The sequence below is a fragment of the Alligator mississippiensis genome, chromosome 9, assembly GCF_030867095.1.
Source record: "Alligator mississippiensis isolate rAllMis1 chromosome 9, rAllMis1, whole genome shotgun sequence".
NCBI lineage: Eukaryota > Metazoa > Chordata > Crocodylia > Alligatoridae > Alligator > Alligator mississippiensis.
Genome location: NC_081832.1, coordinates 62,068,977 through 62,089,684, shown reverse-complemented (window position 1 = coordinate 62,089,684; position 20,708 = coordinate 62,068,977). Strand labels below are relative to the sequence as shown.

Genomic DNA, 20,708 nt, shown 5'->3' with positions numbered 1-20,708 from the left:
CAGGCCTTATAGATTCCAGCTTGACTTGTCCAGCCCTCTCCCTGCTAGCGTATGTCTCTGGACCACTTGGCATGTGATAGCAGACGCACACATTTGGTGGGGACATTTTTAGAAACTGCCAAGCTATGAATTCGCCCTTCTATTCGGCAAATCCAGTTCTGCAGAAAGCATTTCTAAACAGCAAATATGTACAGAGATTCATCCCCCGACTTCTTTTAAAATGATTGTCACATTCTTCACTATTTCCTTACTTCCAGGCCCAGAATTACCCTGGTACTTCATTATATCAATCTATTCTAAAACTGAGGTCAGACAGTTCTTCAGATATGGTGCTTTTACAAACCAAATAAATCCTCAGCCTTTCTATATATCAGTTTCTAACTACTTCCTCCAGAATTAAAAGCAGTTGTAGGCATTGTGGGAACATTCATTTTCAAAATACATCCTTTAGCAAGAGCTGTTCGACTGGTATACATCCTGGGTATGCAGTTTCCCTTTGGGCACTTCTCTCTCTTCAGCTTTCTCTCAAGCTCCCCAGACACAGCAATTAAGGCCTTCATCCTCCATATTCCCAGGCAAACTCCTGCACCTGCAAGGAACTCCATTGCAGTCATTTAGGTGCTGCACAGGAATAAGGAGCAGCCTAAATATACGAGCTAGTAGGACTTGAAAAGAGCCAGGAAACCACAATGCTTGAAACAAAAGCTATGCTGAAACCTCGAGGTATTAGTCTAGTCCTTGTAGAGGAGGAGATACAGTGTTCCCTTCAACCATCACTTTAGAGGGAGTGGATCAATCAGAGCTCTGAATACAAGTACAATTTTTTGTCAACAAGCATTTACAAAATGGTGTCTACTTGGCAGTAAACAAATTCTGAGCGTTGCTTAGTTAATAAGAGAGCGAGCACGGGTACCTGGAACAATTAGTCTTCCGTGAAGCATTTTCAAACTAAATAAAACATGCATTGAAATCCCATTGATAGCTCCTTTCCCTTTTGTAACCTGCGCTCAGGCTTCACGTTATTGCCTTAAAATCCTTACAAGGCAAAGGCCTCGATTTCTCTCGCACACAAAATGATCATACTACTGGCACTATACAAATGAACACTCTGACAGAGCACAGCACTGACTAGCTGTTAATCTCAAAGCTATTCCCCTTCCTCCTGCACAGGTGGGCAGAAGAAAAGAGATACATGAGGAACCTTGGAGCTGGAGGAAAGAGGATGCCTTTGGGGGGTGAGGGGTCTCAGAACTACCTGCCAGTTTGCTGCCAGGATCACAGGTGTGAGTTAAACTCTGATCAGGAGCTTCTGATTCCTTTTAGTTTTAAATCAACTGATTTAGTTTCTTTTTAGGAACATTTCTTTGGAGAAAAATCTATACACTACAACTGTTTTTTTTCCCCACTGAGTCATGCTACCAGCTTTTAATTGCTGGCTTTGATACCCACCTTGTGGCAGTAGCAGTCTAAATAATTAGCAAGAGTGCTCCTAATCCACTTTAATTACGATTTAGGTACTGCTAACATGTCCATGTGCTGTATTGTCTGAGGACAATAAAAGACTTAAGCAGAAAGTAGATGCCTGTATCCAAAACCACACTCCCCAAAATCCCATTTGCTGCCTCACCTAGACAGGGTTTGAACTCTCTAAGGTCCTCACTTTTCCACGGTGCATTTTCTCTATAAGTACCTCATGTTGTGCCTTTGCATGTGCTCAGAACTGTCCCACTCCTTCCAGGCTGAGCAATTTGCCATCTAGGTTACACCTGAGCCCAACTGGAATATGGAAATTAGGCCTTTTTCCACCCATTTCCCCTGAGGCCAATTCCAATAGATCCGTCTCAGCTACCTACTGGTTTGCTGCAGTAGCAGGGCTGGTGCCATTACTCTGGTTGCATATACTGTTTAGAGCAGCTGAACAGGAAGCAAGAGACCCACATTCATTTCCATTCAGTGTCTCAGGGCATTCAAACCAACACTTCCCATAAGAAGGCTCTAATCACCTGGCCAAAGACATGGGTTGAATTCCCTTAAGCACAAAAGGAAACCAAACCTGCATCTCCAACTTCCCAGGTGAATGTTCAACCTCCTCAAATACTTCACCAAAAGGGAACCTACCATCCCCTCTTTACCCTCACTTATGTGAGTGCCTGTCTTCAGGAAAGGATTCAAATCTATGGATCCTGAGCAAATGGAAATGTCATCCTGAAGCCCTGGGTATGGTACCTGGATATGGTACCTACGGATTTAAGGCTCACCTCTCCTCAGCATTTTCTTTTGACCAATTACTGGGAGCAGCACCTGACTTCAGACAGCTCCCTATTCTCAACTCTTCCTCTGAGCTGTATAGGGAAACTTTTGATGTCTATCTCCAGGTTCTGAATTCCACTCCAGAGGTCAGGTACTTGCAAGTTAAGCACTGAAGTACCGGACACTGAGGTCCCAATGTCCTTTATTGGAGCTGGCCCTAGGTGCTATGTACAGTGCATGATTCACTCCTACTGCATGTCTCCAAAATGAGTCACTGCACACCTCACTTAACCTGAGTATCATTAATCTAGTCATAGCCTTTTGAAAAGCTATGTTTGTCAATGTGGAAAGGCCTCCCAAGAAAAAATGCTTACACCAAAGGGTCAATACGTATCAGATGTGGGTATCTGAATGATCACCTACATTGTGAAGATATACATTGTACTGATTTCATTGTATGCTTGTGACTGTTGGTACATTCCACTCACCAGCTTAGTGACACCAGGAATATTCAAGTTTATGGTCCATCAGTGGTATTTGGCCCTTACTAATTGTTTGCAGAACTAGTTTGGAATCAAGGTATGAAAAAATAGCCTGTTAAGAGAGTTGGGTCAAGGCCTCTATCTCTCAGAAGTTAGTATATAGCTGTGGGGTGGCTGTTCTGCATTAACAAACCAGTATGTCCTTGCTTCTGGAAACTACAAATACCATAGTACTTCAGACAGGGGAGGAAGCTATGTTCTCTAAAGGAATGTGAGCAGAGAACAAGTGTCATGGAAAGGCTTAATAAGTCAGGTCTTTTTTCCCCTCCAGTTTTTTTTTTAAATGTTTAGTTTTGGAAGCTAAAATCTCAATGGCAAGTAAAAAGACAAGAGAGAACAGGAAAAGGAGTCTACAGCAATGAATTTTTAATATACTGCTACATTTTCAACCCTATTCAGAATGCCTGCCCCATTTAAACACCTTAATATACAAAATGTTTACGTCCACAGTGCCTTGTGGAGGCAATTTCTTTTGTAAGGCACATATATACTCTCAATTGCAAGGGTGAAGTTAAGATAAACCTGCTGAAACTTCCTGCAGGGTCAACTGCACTCCATTATTACAGCACAGATCTCCTGTCTGCTCAGCATTCCAGTATCTCATAGATTAGCCTAGAACTATTTTTATCCAGGCCTGGTCTTAGAGAGGAAACATTGAATCAGCTGCACTGTTTGACCACCTGCAGGCACTGTGCTTCCAAAAGCCAAAATCATTTTCCCCAGGGCAAGCTGAATCAATAAAACAAAACTGCTACGCAGCCAGCCTCAAAACATGATAGTCTGGGAGGGATAATTTTGTTGATTACTCTGAATATGTATGGAATGATATTCTACTGATAATTCCACACAGGGCTGTTCAGAATATCATTTTATATTAAACAGAACTTTTCAGACTTCTCATTTAATTACGGTGTAGTATACACATTTTTATGTTTCTACATACTAAACAGAATAGCTCATGTTCCTTTGCTGCCCAATTCAAACTCAATCTGCGACAAGAAGCCATCTCATAAAACAAATACAGGCAGCCTAACAGGACTTCTAAATATTTATTAGAAAGCCAAATGATGAAGGTATAAAATAAATGCATATAATTATGATCAGACAGAGGCGTTTCCAGCTTTATTCAGCAACATAACATTTATGTTATACAGTTTATCCCAAACTTGGGACTCTCCCACAATGCAGAAATATACAATTAGGAAGATTCAAGACAAACAGCACAGTGAGGGACAGTAGGAAGAACTGTGATAGATGAGCACTTTATGAATTCCTAGATTAGCTACAGCAAGGATCTGTTGGAGAAGCCTCTGAAATGAGTTACATGTTCACACTCCACTGCCCTCTACTGGACGTACCAAGTACGACAACAGGCCTGAGAAGTTTCCTTCCCACCACAGGAAGAAATAGCCCTGCTTCTTCAACTCTCCATACAAAGCCCTGTAGCGTGCGAGTAGTCACCCACTCACCCCTGCAGCTATGGTACGCGTAGACCTGGATTATTACAAGATAGTACGGTCCAAACTCACACCTTTGACTAAAGCTGACAAAAAAAGAGAAGCGATGCCAGCTGGTCATATGTGTAAGGGAACTCTGCAGACAAAGAGTTCTTTCCGCAGGAAATGCCATTACCCTCGTAAGGTCTCCCACGTGGAACTTAACCTTTAAAGGGCCTCATCCTGGATTTAGTCCCAAACTTGATTTCCGTTAAAATAATGGGAAGCACAACCTGCATTCTATCCAGGGCTGCCTTTTTTATCTTGACTTGTAAACTGCTAAACCTATCACCAAAGCAAGCTCTCCTGATGGCAGCAAAGCAGCAGTTAAACACTTCCAAAATGTGGCAGATATCAGTTGCCGACGCTGTGCATCCTTCTCTTGCTACTGCACAATACCACATGTATTGCTATCAATGCATGCACTATTAAGCAAATGGACACATTCATTTCTGCTAATCAAGAGAGGCAAACTCTGGAAATAAGGATCACTTTCAAGTGTTTGAGCTGGCCCATAGCAGGTGCTACTATGAAGTGAATGTTTATAAAGAAGGGAAACTAAGAAACTAAAGATTTTTTGACGTTCCTTGCCTTTGTGATTTTCATAAAGCTATGCCTATAAATAACAGACACATTGGATGCATTTGTGCTTTTGTCTTTTGATCAATGCAGAATTAAAAAAAACAAAACAAAACGTGAGAGACAATGTCAACCTAAGTTCTGCTCCAGGTGGCCTTTAGGGTTCATGATAAGAGATGCATTGTTTTTGCTTTGATTTCTCTCTTTTGGTAGCCTCTACTGAAATCCTGTTTTATGACTTTATAGTGTGCCTTAGGGAATCCTAATACAAGCCCTATATTGTTTACAGTAACGGCATGCAATTATCCAGCAGTGGAAAAACATGATCATCCTTAAACTGTGCTCAAAGCAACAGGCTTTTTTACTCTGATATTAACTGAAGACCTCCAAGCAGACGTGAAATAGAGCCATGGAGCACATCTGAACTATGTTCTGAGAGAAAACTTTGGCCTGAAGGCATTACAACATGTACCCTGCATTACAAGACAATATGCAAGTTAGAGCTCACCACAGGAAATGGCAGCATGAGTCTCTGTCAACTCATTCCACCCCAGAAGGAGCCACTTTTATAAGACAACAACAGATTCACCATTAAAATGGGTGTAAAATCTCATGTGTATAATAGAGTCTCCTTTAATCCACGAGTATTTCCTTCTTTCAAATAAGACTTGATTTATGTGGACAAAACGATTAGTTTAATAAAGGAATGTATCTTAGCTTGGGGTTTTTATTTCCTTTGAATTTGTTCTCTCTCTCTCACCCTTCTGCTGCTTAATTCTTGGCACCTTTCATGCCACTGGCAGGGCTACAGATGATCCAATCCCTAAGGTAAAATTAGATTTCACACTGAGAGGAGAGAGGGTGAGGATTAAGACTGATGCTGTCCCATGAAAGTTCACCAAGTGCCTCTTGGGTTCCCAAACTAAGCAAGCAGAAGGATGTTTCTTCTCTCCAGACTTCACTTTCACTTCTCTTCCACAAGCTCATTTGAAAGCAAAATCCTGTGTCTTCCTGGTCAGGTCACATATTCCATTTATACAATATCAAGTCCTGTCTGTTCCAACCCTCTTTCAACCAGATCAGTGCCAGGTCCCCATTACAACGAACCTCCTCACTGCCCTCTCTCCTGATCTTTCATGCTACATGGTGGTTCTTAAGTTTTGGCACTTCACAAAAATGGAAAGAGTCTCTTTTTCAGGATGTACAGCACTGTGGCCAGAAATAAGGCAAGGGCGAGGAAAATGAGCAGCTTGTCCGTCAGTTCCCTTCGATTGTACTTGGTAATGAGCTTTCTCCCCAGCTGTATTGTCCCAGACATTGACTTAAATTCTTCATTCGCATCCAGAATGGTTCGTGAAGAATTGGCTGAAATGAGAAGGTATAAAGTTTTAGGTGACTGTGTTTCAAAACACTGGACAAAGGAAACATGCCTGTAGTATCTGGCCCTGCTGGGTCAGTCAGGTTGATGAGTAACAGCAATGCAAATCACGTTCCTATGAGCAGCTTTCACCACACTGGAGTCCAGATGTGTTTCAGAAAAGACTCTGAAGCAAAATAAATAGAGAACTATATGGAGTACAGATATGATAACAGGACAAGGGACCTGTTGTTTTAGGTTACTGAATTAAATTTAGTTCAGGTTAGTTATGAATAGAGGTTGTTGCCACATGAGACCTCTTTGGAGGCCAATGTGAAATGAGTTTGGTGGTTTTAGGCCCTAGACAGATACCACCATCCCAATAGACACTGATACTACCTGTTTCAATGTATGCCTGCATCTAGCCACAGCTAGATTTAAGTAACTATCTTACATGAGGAGTGTTCCTTTGGGGCCAGGTAACAAATCAGTAGAAGTCAGGTGGAATGACACTGAGTCATGAAGCAGTCAAGAGTCTGAATGTTTCCTTAACTATTAATTTCCAAGCATTTTAACATTTGATTGTTTTCTAGACACAAACAATTAATTTACCATCTTTTGGAGGGAGGAAGGATGGCTGATACTGAATACAGTTTTTTTGGGAATATGCCCCAAATGTACTTGGACTATTAGAGTTTTTCAGTTTCCTGGTTTTACAAATCAATAACCCTTCCTTCAGATTACTGACTGATTGAAAGCAGAAGCCTGATGCTCTATTTTCTTGCTTTATAAAATCCACATCCTGTAACTGAGAAAATGCAGCAGGTCAATTTGGACACAGCTGAACGATTAAAGAAAGGTCAAACTTCAAACACTGTTTGCCAACAGGAGCAAGTAAATATGATAAATACAACCACCATGCATCAATGTTACTGCAAACCTTGATGCTCCATTCTAAAAGATAGGTCTTTGACCTAAAAAGAAAAAAAGATTATAATTGATGTTTCCCATGATCGGTGATGAGCCATGGCTTCCTTGCTGCCCAACCACATATCCACTGCATCTCCATTACTTTGAGAGAATTAGAATTTGAACTACAGACTCAAAATCCACAGCTGTGTCCTCAAAGCAGATGACCTCTGATAGCTCTTCCCATGACAAACTGTAAATGCCGTTCACCCGGAAACCGAGTAGCAGAGTGACTGCCAAACTGTCTCTCTTAATGGGAAAAGAAACATGCTGCTTCTGCGGGAAAAAAAACTGTGCGCAGCCGTCATCCACAAATGGGGGTAGAAAGTTGTATTATTTATTCTGTCCTGTTCTCTCCCTCTCCTGCCCCTAGCCAAGTTGGCACACAGCCGACTTCTAAATGGTTCATGAATCACCAATCCTGACAGCCCACTTGATTTGCAGCCTTAGAATCAAAAGTAAAAAAAAACAGGCTAAATCCAGGCTTCCTAGTCCCAGATGCATCACTGACACAGCCTTGGGTACATATCACTTGAACTCTCTGCATCTTAGTCAGCTCAGCTGACAGACTGGTAAAACAGCATCCTTATTAAGATTACCTCTGTTTGTGTATATGCACATCTAAATATACTCAAGACACACACCAGATTTTGTTTTCTTTGCTATTAAGCCAAGGATGCTAATAATATAGTGTAAATAATGGCAAACTATCTCCCCTCACCAGGCACACACGAAACCAGCTGCTTTTCCTACCAAGTCTGCTGTGGAGTTCCAAGGATCTCACAACCTGTTAAAGACTTCTCTGTGGACTGAAAAGGGCCTTCCCTCTTCTTTCTTTTTCTGAACTATAAAATCATTCAAGAACATATCACCAGTCTGGAACTCAACTCCAAGCAACAGGCAGTTGTTATTCCCTGTTTTATGTATAACTCCTCAGGCTGGTGAAACGTAATGATTTACAGCTCTGGAAACTGAAGTCCTCTACTCATCTACAGAGCAAGCTCACCATAAGCACAGCAAATTTCCACTACATGCACACACTGCCAACCTGCATCTCTGTAGGAGAGATGTCCCCAAAGCCCACACTGAGGAAAACCCAGCGAAATAACAACCAACGAACCAGACTGGATATGTACCTAGTGTATGCATGGTTTCCTCGCTCTGCTGGACCTGCTGAGACATCATCCTGCTAATGCCCATCAGACTCTCTGTGATGTTACTTGCGCCCTCTGCAAGACTTTCCTTTGTGGTTTTTCTGGAGGAAGACGGAAAAAATAAAATAGATAGGGAGATAAAATGACATGTCTAATGCATCAGACTTCAGGCTGCAACAAGCACCTTAGGGCTAGAATACAGCACCAACCATTACTGGCAGATGTACAAAGGACATGAACAGAATCTCTTAATGAAAGACATTAGATTACCCATGCTAAACCTTAAAGTGACCCAATTTTAAAACTGTAGCATTTTAACACATTTGCCAGGCAGCAGCCAAGAGATGGGACCAAGTAACATCAAGTGTTCACCAACAGCCATATAATGTCATGACATAGCATGGAGACACTGACATAAGTCACCACTTTATAACACTGTATATCTAGTTTGATGCTGCTCATTCATTAAGCCAAATGTTTAATTCACAATTTACATAAATTCTGTAGCCAGTTCTTGGTGTAAAATTCCTATCAGAAGCCGGTCTGTAACGTGCAATTGTCTATGGTAGATTTGATTTGAACCAACATAAAAATAATACCCCAACCTCGAAAGTAGTCTACCCACTCTCATCTCCGATATGCCCAAGGTGGGAAAACATACAGTTTAACTGAGAATTATGAACCAACCACAGCTTAACCTACACAAAAAATGACACACAAGACATTAACAGAAGGCCCACTTTCCAAATGGAACCAAGCAGTTTACAATGTACTAAAAAGAAAATACAACATATTTAAAATGTATAGAATACAGATGCTGTTACTCACATTTTCAAACTACTAAAAGGAATAATTTAGTACCTTTGTCTCAAGGGGTCTCCTCCTTGCAACAGCTGATCTTTCTCAGAGTTGTCAATAGCAATTTTGCAGGCTAGATTTGCTTTCCTCCAAGCTGCCTGATTGCTGGAATCACAATACAGTTTGAGAGTGATGGTGACAGTATGCAAAATGACAATCATTTTCAAGGGACAGTCAGGTAGCCACAAAGCAGCAGAAAAGACTGGACACAGATACTGCAGCCCAACCTCACACTGAATGATTATCAGGGACAATTAACTGATATGTACGGTTTACAATATGAACTACTTCTGCCTCTTCCTAAGAAGAGCAATATCCCATTCTATTAGTCATTTAATCTCCTTAGCATTTTTTTACAGAGCAAGACAAGAGAGAGCATCATGCCATGCACTGAAACCACCAAACCAAGGATACAAGTCCTCATAATCCATCCTGGTTTAGACTGTCATTAGAAATAAGTACTCAAAAGCAATTCCGCTTGAGGAAAATGTATTTCTTTTCCTCAAGTGGACAACTGGAAGGTTGGATCATAGGACTGGGAGTCAGAAGCTCTGTGTCCTGTTCTTGATTCTGTCATTGATTCTGGTATTACCTAGGGCAAATCACTCTGCTTCAAAGACCTCATCTGTAAGATCCAGATATTCATTGGTAAAGACTGCATGACTGCTTGAAGAATGTATAAATAACATCCATGACTTCACCTACCTGAGCATTTGTTTTTTATGGTTCTCAACTTCCTGGAGTAAAGCTTGTTTCTCCGATTCTTTATCTTGTTCCCTGGCCATCTGTTCAAGCTCCTTTAACATAAAAGCAAATATATTAAAATCTGAGCATAAGCCATTGTGTTACGTACAATCAATGTTTTTTTCTCACCTAGAGAACATAGATACATCAGTAAATTAAAAACTCATGTAATAACAAGGTTAACTACCTCTCTGACAACTACTGATATCCTTACATTTGGATCTAGGTTATCCTACAACACCGGTTCTTAACCTTCTCAGACACAAGGTCCCCCCTCAGTAGACCCAATACATCCCTCAGAAAATGCCAGCTCTTTTCTTTCCCTTGTTTCTTGAGTATGGGAAAATGACAGTATAAAAAAATTATTCTGTTGCAAAGAACTCAGGAAGACCACAGTAGGTCAGAATGCTTTTGACATTCTGGGTTCTTATTTTACATCTCTAGATTTATTTTGTGAACTGTACGTAGGTGCCTGCCCACCTAAGCACCAGTATTGTGTAGCCCTACACAGCACCCTTCACAGGCTCTCGTTGCTGAGAGTCACTCCACTGCCTCCAAACAAGTGATTGTGCAAAGTCGCCAAGTAGCAGGACAACCACCAATTCCTTCTCGCCTAAACCGGAAGACGCAGTGATGGAACCACACGAAGCCGTCTGCCTGGTCCTTCCACTGCTCGTTAGACCAGGGTCAGCAACCTTTTCAGGCTGCAGGGTGGACTGACCCAGTTTGGGTCAGAGGCTGCCTGGTGCATGGTGAGGTGGATACTAGGACCCAGCTGCCACCATTGTTTTTCCTAGTGGCTGCATGGAGAAAGCATTCACAGCAGGCTGTGCCTGTGGAAATGCAGGCTGTGGATGAGGATAGTCTCCCCAAGCCATCACAGATGGGGGGAAACAGTGGTGCTGGCAGTTGAGTCCTACTGCCTCCTTCCTCTGAGCTGAACTGGGTCGTCATCATCATCATCAGCAGCAGCAGCAGTCCCTTCACTGGAGAATGACCTCTACCACAGCTCAACGATCGGTCTCGAGGAGACTTAAGAGCCCAATCCTTGAGCCACACATCCGTCTGCAGAAGTTGCAAGTCTTCCCGTGGGGGAGTAGCTGCAAGCTGAGACTCCTCTCCTCCTTCCTCAGCTCTCTTCTCTGCTCCCAGGCTGAGGAGCTTTCCCTTGACACGGGCTGCTGCTCAGTGGAGACTGCGGTGCCGATGGCGTCAGCCTCCGCTACCTCGCGATCTGCCTTCGACGTGCGCCCGTCGCGCAGCTGCGAGGAAGTCGGGAGCAGGGTCCTCGCTCTGCCAGTCCAGAGTCGGGCCCGCGCTGGGGCGATCGGGTGCGCTTGCACCATCTCTTGAATGCCTGCTCCACCCCAAATCTAAACCTGGCCGCGGCGGACGATTCACTTCCCAGCTCGTTATCGACTCCCTGCTCCCACACGGGTTACCCATCCACCCTCTCTTTATCTTCCCCCATCAGGCTGTGCTTTGTCCTGCCCCTGGTCACCAAGCCCCTATTTCACGGGTGGTTTTGAACTCCCTCCGATGAAGGCGCTCGTCCCTGCTTCCACCTGGACGGGGCGAGGCCTCTCGCTCCTTTGAACGGAGGGGAAACGTGTGGTTGTATTAGCTGCGAGGAGGCCCCGGCCCGGCCCGGCCTCACCTGCAGGCGGCGCCGCAGGAGCTGGAACTTGTCCTTGACGCGGCCGTTGAGCTCGGCCAGCAGCGGCAGCGGCCCGGCGCAGTCGCGGATGTCCTGCAAGACAGCACAGAGTCCGCCAGGCCCGGCCCGGCCCGGCGCAACGCAGCGCAGCCCCCCGCCCGGCCCCGGCGCTACCTGCACGGCCGCCTTGATCTCCAGGTCGAAGCGGACGATCTCCTGGTGACAGACCCGCACCGGCACGTCCGCGGCCGCCGCCATGTTGGCCCGTTACGGAAGCCGGGCAGGGCCGCGCGGGACACGTCCGCGCCGCGCGCGCCCCCTGGAGGCCGGAGCCTCCCGCGGCCGGTGCCCCCCTCAGGGCAGGGAACCACCCACGTGGCAGCAGCGGGAGGCTGCGGGCCCGGGTGCGCTGCACCGCGAGACAGGAGCCCGGGGCTGGGACGAGGGGACAGGACGGGTCCCGGCTGCAAGGAGCCTCCGTGAGCAGGGCTCGTGCCTGTCTGCTCCACTCCGCTTCGCTCCAGCGACAAAGCAAGAATCATCCCACCCCGGGCTTCAGAAGCGACCAGCGCGATCGCTGGCAGCACATGGACTAAGGACGTTTTGTTACAGTCTACCTGGAAAGAAACAGCCCGTGGGCTGAAAAAATACGACGCTTTTAACACTCACCCGTGCCCAGAAGGAAGGGGCGATTGGAGCACGTGCACCCCTAAGGGTGACAGGGCACCCCTGCAAAAAGGCAGTTGCTGCTCGCCACCGCCAGCCGCTGCCAGTGCTGCCAACCGCTGGCTGGCGCTCACCACACCCCCACCCAGTGCCAGTGGCACCTGCGGGAGCTCCGCACTTACCGCCGGGAGCACGCGCCGTTCATGGATTGGAGCATGCCCAGCCCTGGTCTCTTAGGGCTGCATCCCCAGGCCCGATAGCCTTTAAGACATTTTTCACGGTCCAAGCCAAATCAAGTCCAAATCCATGAGTCAGCACAGAACCGTAAGTGGCCCTACAATTGGCAAACATCCTCTGCCCCCACCAACATGTTTCCAAAGATTTTCGGCAGGTGTCCTACGTGCAGGCCCAAGCCCCGGACACTTGGGGGTCAGATGCCTCCAAGGTTTGCCTGCCATCAGCCATATGGCCCCAAAAGCTCCTCCCTCAAGTAAGCTTTAAGCCCCAACACCTCAGCAGGTACTGAACCATGCCAGAAGAAGTTATCCCCAGGAACACTTAAGGAAAACTGCCTTCATGGACCCAGACACATGATGGCTGCAGGAAGCAAGTCATCTCCTCCTTCCCCTCAACCAAGCCACTTGCTCATAGCAGCATAGGGCAGCAAAAAAGAACCAGAAACTAATGGTGGCGTTGCGTCATCTTTTGTCACACTATGAAAAGGGGCAGCTCCTCACCCCTCTAAGCACTCCCATCTCATGCCCAACTGCTTCCTCAGGCTTGGGAGAGGGGATGAAGGGCTCCTGACCAGCAGAAGGAACAGGGACAATGGGCAAGATGAATGCAGGGGCAAATATCACCTGTCCCCACTGAATTCATAACCTCAACTAGTAGTCCCACACAGCATGAGAGGCAGGAGAGTAAGATACAGGAGGACTCCCCCCACCAATCACAATATTTGTTAACAAGTCTCACGATTTAGGTCCACCAAGAATGAGTGGCCCCAGACTGAGCCACGGAAGTTGGCAAAGCCTACTGTTGCTCTAAAGAGAATGAAGCATCCTTCCTTTTTTCCAGGAGTAAAAGGCGAATGCTTGATACTGTCCTCCCCCAGCCCCCACTGCAACATCGAGGAGGAGAGCGTGTAGCCACTGACCTGCTTTTTTACTGCTCCTAGCAGCTTGCACAAAGGCACTTTCCCAACTGTGCAGGATCTAGACCAGGGAGCAGAAACCAAAATCTTGTAACCTGAGATGTGTCAGGTTTTAGGGGACAACTATGAACATCACTGCTGGCATCTCTATAAGCAAGCTGCTCTTACTAGAGTCTAGTATGAGATAAAGATGAAGTTATCTTCCTAGTCAGCAGTGGTTTCCCCAAAAGAATAGTACAAGGAATCACCTTGTTGCTGCCTGCAATTTACCTGCTCAATGAAAACAGATGGCTTCACACTTCCAGCAATATCAGCTCAACACTAAGAGAAACCCCATGCACACTAGAGGTATAGTAGCAATTCATGCATCTGGACAGTGGGCTTTGGACAGCACACACCCACACCACACCAAGAACACAAACACTGGAGAATATTTTCCTCCACAATTTTTTATTTTAAATTACAAAGAATGTTGCATACATTGATGAGTCTGTATCTGAATAAAAGTGCTAGGGATCAAGGGTGACAGTAAACAGAGTCAATATATTTTAATTGTGCCTCTTTTTGGAAAAAAAAAAGAAAAACTGCACAACTATTAACCAACATTAAACATTGTAACTCTTTGTAACAGATCATGCTTTTAACAAAGTAAAAAAGAAAAAAAAATCAGATTCTAACAGAGACAAGACTTTCAGTAAGTTTTTCTGAGCTCCAGTCGGAAACTGACAACAGAATATCAAGAACAGCATTATAGTCATGACCCCAAACATAGGCAGAGCAGGTTGCCATGTTTTGTTAATTAAAATGATTTAATGTTGCCTTTTAAACAGTTCACTAGGTCCGCATGTGCTATCAGCCTTAGAGTTCACTCAACCACAAATACAAGATGTCTTACACATAGGTGAAGCATTCTGAAAGGGAGGAAAGAGTGGTTCAAACAAGAAAGCAGTTAGTGGAATACACAGTAGTATACACAAAGTATAAAAGGAGCAGGTACACATATGCCATTAGGCTTTTTTGTTTTTTTTAAAGTTAAGGAGAGGGGAAAAAAAAAGATGGCATAATAAAAAGGAAGGAAATGCATTTGTCAGTTAAAAAAAATGCAACCCAAGAGTTATTCCTACACTTCTAGCTTCTAATCATCCTGGCTTGGCTTTAGATATTGACTCTCCTAATGTTCCTAACTCCACTAACATGCCTTGCAGCCACAATATGGCTATGGTGGTGTAAAACCTATTTAAATCGAATGATAAAGATTTTTGTCCAGATCAACAGAAAGTTGTGATTTGGCTTAAATAGCTCTGGCCTTATTTTTAGATCCACTACTCAACAGAAAGATAATAAATACATGATCAGGATTTGCTATTGTGGAAGTTCACAAATGTTTAAGCAGCTGAGGAGTATAAATTCAGTGTGCACACTTTTTCACCCTGTGAGAAGCATTAGAGAATAACGGGATGTTGTAAAATGTTATCAAATGTCAGTAAAAGAATATAGAAGGTTTTTTGGATGCTATGAGGAAAAAAAAAATATATATATATATATACTCGATGGCTAGGTACAGACATTTTAAAAACCCTAAGCAGAATTGATAAGTTATGCCGTTTTCTGTAAACAGCGTAGTTTAGATCCATAGCAAACAGAACACACATTTGCCCTCTGGTGGGGAGCAGAGGGACAAATAGACTGGATTTAAAAATGGTGAAACCCAATCTGCATGCGCTGAACTTCTGTTCTGAGTACAGACCAGTTTCTGATCACTTATATGCATAAAAGTGTAATGTCTGTACCTGGCCTAAAGTGCCATCTCTGCAATGTTAACATTTAAACACCCCAATTCACACGGAGAGATTTCAGAGTGGTGTTTTTTCAACATGCTAATGCCCTTAACACAGTTACATGAAGAAATCAGCCACTGCAGCAGCAACTGTTTGAAATGTACTTTACATGATCCCTGGGGTAAACAAAATAAACTAGCTCTTTACTAGGCTGTTGTGGATAAGCCAAGGCTTCATTTGGTAAGCAGACAAAGAGATGCTACCCAAGGGAAGCCTTTTACTTTCAAACAAAGAATCATGATTAGATGCATTTTCTTGAAATTCAGGTGTCACGGCCAAATACAGATCCTAAGTTCATGATACGCAAGTTGGGCTATGCCTCAACAGAATTTCAGGAAGACTATTAAGCAAATTTGAGGAACAAAACTATTTGCTATCTTTTCTTCTGAAGGCAACTTGTATACAACCCTTTGAAAGTAGGTAGGTGAAGATCTTATTGGCTTCAAAAAACAAACCCTATGGATAAGAAAAGCACATCCATTCTTGACATTTTTGTGAATACACTCATCATTTTATTAATACAAGGCAAACATCAGATAATTTTAAAAGAAACCCAAAATGACAGCACTATTTCAGAAATATCTGAATCTTTTTAGATTACTTAAAAAGACTTTCCTGTGTTTTACCAAGAAACAATTTTGCTCTTGTAGTGGAAAGTTTTCTAAATTCAGGTCGATGAACAGAGCACATCTGGGCCCAATTCTCCCATCAGTACAATGTAGCTTCACCGATGCCAATGTTGGTACTCTTTATTTACATGGATATGACAGGAGAATTAAGCCCATCCATAGCTATATGGAGACTTGATAATTGCTCTTATCCCTGACCCCCCCCAATAAAAAAAAATCAGAAAACTGATTCATAAACTTATGGGAGGGGGAGGGGAGAGAGAAAAAAAAAGTCTCTAGCTAGGAAGGGACATAGTAAAAAAATACTACTCTTTAGCCCTAGTGCTCTCCCCTCCCCAAATCTCCCAAGGCCACTGAAAACTGGTATTCTACACCAAGCGATTATTGAGCGGAGCTGAAATCAGATCCGTTTGAAGTCCCTTCATCATGCTTGTTATCATAGTTCTGATTTGCTTTCAGAAGGGTCAGAGGGCTTAAGCAGTTCAAGGGAATGAAAAATAAACATTTAGTTCTAGATGTACAAGTAAGGCACAATATAAAGCCACATCATAATCTGTCATGAAGGAATAAGAAAGGACAAGAATCATACATGGTACAGTAGAAGAAGCAGTCCATATAGATTAAAAAAAACAAAAAAGTGTGGCACCTAAGTCCAGACTGACAAGATCTTAACAAGAGCAACATGACAGCATGCTTTAATATGGAAATAAGGTCTAGAGAATCCAGTGTAATCAGAAAAAGGAAGAGCTGTTGTATTTATTAAATCAAAAACTGTATAATTGTTTTTGGATACAGGATTAAAGTGAATATTCACAATGCCTACACTCAAAATTAAAATAAAAAAAAAAAATCCAGGACTTCATTAAGATCCACATACCATGTATGAACACTGAAAACCTTTAGCGAGTTCTCCTCTAAAGATCATCCAGAAATGCATGCCACAATTTCAAACAAGGAAAAAAGAACCCAAACAGAACATGTACATTTTCTTTACCCTTATAAGATTTGTTTGTGATAAGTATACACTAAATGAATATATTTTAATGACACTAGAGGAAGCAGATTGTTACTGGCATTAAAGTACAACCATTTCTAGACTGTTTAAATGCCACAGAGTCCCCTGGTTAAAATGTAAAGCTGCACAGCTTGCCTATGTCATCTTTATAATAAAAGTTAAACCAACACAGGTCTTAACTTTACTCTACATTTTACTGCCAGGTTTTATTTAGATCAAGTATCGCTGCAGCATTCTGACCAGCCCAGAGTTAGCAGCAAGTGGCAGGAATCATATAAAATGCAGTTTCTTTTTTTTTAAAAATCTTTTTAAACAAAGTGCTTTTCTAAGAGATACATATATAAATAGGTACAAAATAAAGTGTCAACATTAAAAAGCTCAACTATTTAAAAGCTTTAACTTAAAATAATACATAGAAAACACTGAAATGCAAAAGGTATGGAATCCACTAAAGAGATTCAAAGTCTTTTTTGAAATGCTAGACCAAAATCATATTCTGGTTTTCAGACAAAAACAAACAAACAAAAAAACGTTATAAAGCAATGGTTGCTCAGTCTACCTGAGCAGTGGAAAGGGGCATATATTTTATACCTTGTCAGTTTAAAATCTGTCACATACAATCTTACCTAACTGCAAACACTGGTGTCATCATAATCAAATATTACCATGCCCACACAGTTCTCATAGAGCATTAGCACCTTCCTGGTCTCAACAATGTTTTAAAGGCTATTCTCCAGAAAGGACTATCAGCATTACTAGAGACATGGCCTCAGAAATTCCAAAGAACAAAACATTCTTAGTCGAGTTTTTGTTGGCCACATGCATCTCTGGTATAACTGGAATACCAGGATGGATGCATATGAGCCACCAGGCTCTGCTCTGAAGCAGAGACCTGCACTTCTTCCCAAGGCTAACAAAAAACAAACAGACCTCACTCAAATCTTGCAAATCCTTTAAGAGGATTTTCAAAGCTTTGATTAACTAGCTGTGGGGCCTTTTTCAATCATGAATGAAAAAAACTTTATGGTACAGCCCAGTAGTGGTATTTTGGCTTTTTCCCCCTTTTGAGTCTTCCAGAGTATCAGGATACAGTGTGTCGTGTACACACTACACCCATGTGGCAGGATTGCCATCTTCATCTCCCACTCCTACCTTCTACTATTTGAGATTTATGACTTCATGCAATAAAGAGCTTAGATCTAAAAAAACCCAACCCCCCCCAAAAAAAACCCCCAAAAAACCCCAACCCTACATATAACATAAATGAATCACAGTACAAAGAAACTTAGACAAATTGTAAATGAAGTGGAGCAAGCCCCCAAAGGGAGTGGGCAGAAAACCTTCATGGACTTTTGCATTTTCCCCCAGCAGCTACATATATCATTTTAAAATATTTGGTATTTCTATTTTCAGTAAACAGTGTTTTGTCATCTTTAAATAAAAAGAAAGAAGAGGGGAGGAAAGGGGTCCTTGAAACCAGAGAATGATCTTGCCTTGACATAAATGACTTCCTCGTCAAGGGATAAAGCTTTTAAATTTGTACTTTAACACTGACTAACAAAGCCGACTTATGATCAGAAGAGCAAATAAGAACTGTGAGTTAATATTCTCCAATCATAGAAACTACTGAATTAACAAGAATAAGGTCACATAAGTTTAAAGAAGCTAGTTTTGAAATACCTGTACAAAAATATAAAAGTCTATAAATTTTTTTTGTTTTTCTTTCTAAGCCTGTGTTGATCCTTGGAAACACCACATGCATAATAATACATCAACTGGAAAAGTGGCAACTAAGGAATTAGATATTTGTAGCTCTTTTTTCTTCTTTACATATATACACATTACAATAAAAATAATTTTATTTTGGTTGTTTGGTGGAAGTATACTACAACAAGCTAAATATATTTTTTTAATTCTCAAAATTGAAAACTATTTTACTAATAGCTTACTAAAATCCAAATATATTAAAATTTCCTACAGTAAGTGCAGAGAAAACAAAGATTTAAAGACTCCAAGATGGCCACCAACTTATCTACTAGCAAACTACAGGAACAGCAAAATAATATTATGTATGAATGCTCCTTCTGTAGATAATTGGACCCAAACAAAAAAAATTCACAGTTCAGTAAGATCCCTAACCCTGACCTTTAGGTTTGTTTTTTTTTTCTTTTTTCTTGTTTTTTTTTCTTTTTTTCTTTTTTACATTCAGTACAGTATCATGTAAGCTGTGCAAAACTTTACTTAGACTGGCAGTTTGCCATATCAGTTGCATTTGTCTTTGGTACAAAAATAAACAATCGCATTAAATGTGCAAGTATTTGTTTTCTTCCGGCCAAGTACCGAAATTGAGTTTTCTAGAGCCATCTTTTATACAATACATAGACTCTGTGGCATATATCTACATTTTCAACATATTCCTATATACATTCAAAAATTTGTAAGAGCTGGAACAAATACATTAAAATCCATAATCTTACCATCTCTATACATCTCGTTTCCCCCCCTCAGGGTTTTCATTGTACAAAACAAAAAAAAATTTTTTTTTTTTTAAACCAGCTTATACTTATAGCTCTCCCCCAAAAATACAAGGCACAAAGAATATACTTTTTTCTCTTACTTGCACAGACATTTAAATACCATATTAAGCTCATAAAATTAAAGTCTTATATGGCACACTAGCTCTAATGCCAGGTGTGCTATGTACAAGTTAATGGTTGCAAAGAAAGCTTACTGGTTTTATTCTTTTTAGAACCAAAAAAGCAATAATTCTAGAAAAAATACCAAACTCTGACAATTTGCAAAAAAATGCTTCTTCTTTAATTTTACTTGGAGCATAAACCTGCCACAATGTTTGGTATTTGCTAAGATTTTTCACTACCAAAAATATATTTTTGCTTCTAAAACCAAATTTATATAACCTGGTCCTAGATTACTTAAATTTTAAAGACTCCTAATCTCTGCATTTGTGTGGGAAGCAGCTTTAAAACTATATGGTTTATGCTCCAAAAATGCTATTAAGCATTTTATACCATGCATTCACTTATCTTACTACATTGTTGTTAAAAAACAATGGAACCTAATTGTAAGTGTTTACATAATGCTAAAAACGGACATGCAGACCAGAATGCAATTTACAATGGAGTACTTGACAACACAGGTAGAGCTCTGACCAATGAGAACAGGTGAAGTGATGTCTGTTACACTTTTGACGTTGGTATTCGCAGCCCTACAAGGCCACCAGTGGGGTCTCCTTCTGCAGTTTTCTCTAGAACTTGGTTCACAAACTCTGATGTTTGTCCCGCTACAGGTAGTCCTATGAAGGAAAGGAAGGGGATGTGCTTTAAGATCGCTATTATTTGCACACACGTGCAAGTTTACTATTAAAAAAACCTATCGCAATGCCTAGAGCTGGCCAGTAAGCAAGTAGAAGAACTAAAGTTTGTGAAAGCAGGGTAACACTCCTTTAAAGATGAAGAGAAAGACTCTGGAGTCTAATATAATGCAATCGCATGAAGCGGCGAAATATGTAGATGTTTAACTTTACTCCTTACCAAGAGTATCTTTAACGAGTACATCAAGCTTCTGTTCCATGTTGGTTCCTCTGTCATCTTTAGGGATCTGCACTCGATTAACAATTTCTTGCTTTATAGAATTGATCACAAACAACAAATTATCTGAAGAGGAGGGGAAAAAAAGGTCACATTTGATTACATGTCTCTGGGTCAGAAGCTGCACCTTCCTGTGTTCGTTCATGTACTGTATCTACAACACAGAGCCCTCAGATAGCACAGGGCCTCTGAT

At 41.9% G+C, this 20,708-nt stretch overlaps 2 protein-coding genes across 2 annotated transcripts in view; both read right to left on the bottom strand.

Moving 5' to 3' along the window:
- Window positions 1-3,822: 3,822 nt before the first annotated feature.
- BNIP1 (BCL2 interacting protein 1) lies at window positions 3,823-11,895 on the bottom strand. Its single transcript, XM_006270853.4, has 6 exons — window positions 11,781-11,895; window positions 11,607-11,699; window positions 9,911-10,002; window positions 9,209-9,310; window positions 8,330-8,448; window positions 3,823-6,232 (listed from the first exon to the last, which is right to left on the bottom strand). Exons 1-6 carry the CDS (start codon window positions 11,862-11,864, stop codon window positions 6,036-6,038), a joined length of 687 nt encoding a protein of 228 aa, XP_006270915.1. The 5' UTR covers window positions 11,865-11,895; the 3' UTR covers window positions 3,823-6,035.
- A 1,961-nt stretch (window positions 11,896-13,856) lies between these two features.
- CREBRF (CREB3 regulatory factor) overlaps window positions 13,857-20,708 on the bottom strand; it is a 38,635-nt gene continuing 31,783 nt past the window's right edge. The window contains exons 8-9 of the mRNA XM_019478524.2: window positions 20,459-20,581; window positions 13,857-20,220 (exon numbers count right to left, since the gene is read on the bottom strand). Coding sequence (XP_019334069.1) covers window positions 20,105-20,220; window positions 20,459-20,581 — 239 coding nt within the window. The 3' untranslated portion in view covers window positions 13,857-20,104. The remainder of the gene's footprint in view (window positions 20,221-20,458; window positions 20,582-20,708) is intronic.

Excerpts from the sequence above, each read along its gene's own strand:
- BNIP1 (XM_006270853.4), bottom strand. The coding sequence starts at position 11,864 with ATGGCGGCGGCCGCGGACGTGCCGGTGCGGGTCTGTCACCAGGAGATC. Across the intron at positions 9,311-9,910 it reads CATAAAAAACAAATGCTCAG|CAATCAGGCAGCTTGGAGGA; the intron begins GTAGGTGAAGTC and ends TTGTGATTCCAG. Across the intron at positions 8,449-9,208 it reads GGAGACCCCTTGAGACAAAG|AAAAACCACAAAGGAAAGTC; the intron begins GTACTAAATTAT and ends GTCTTCCTCCAG.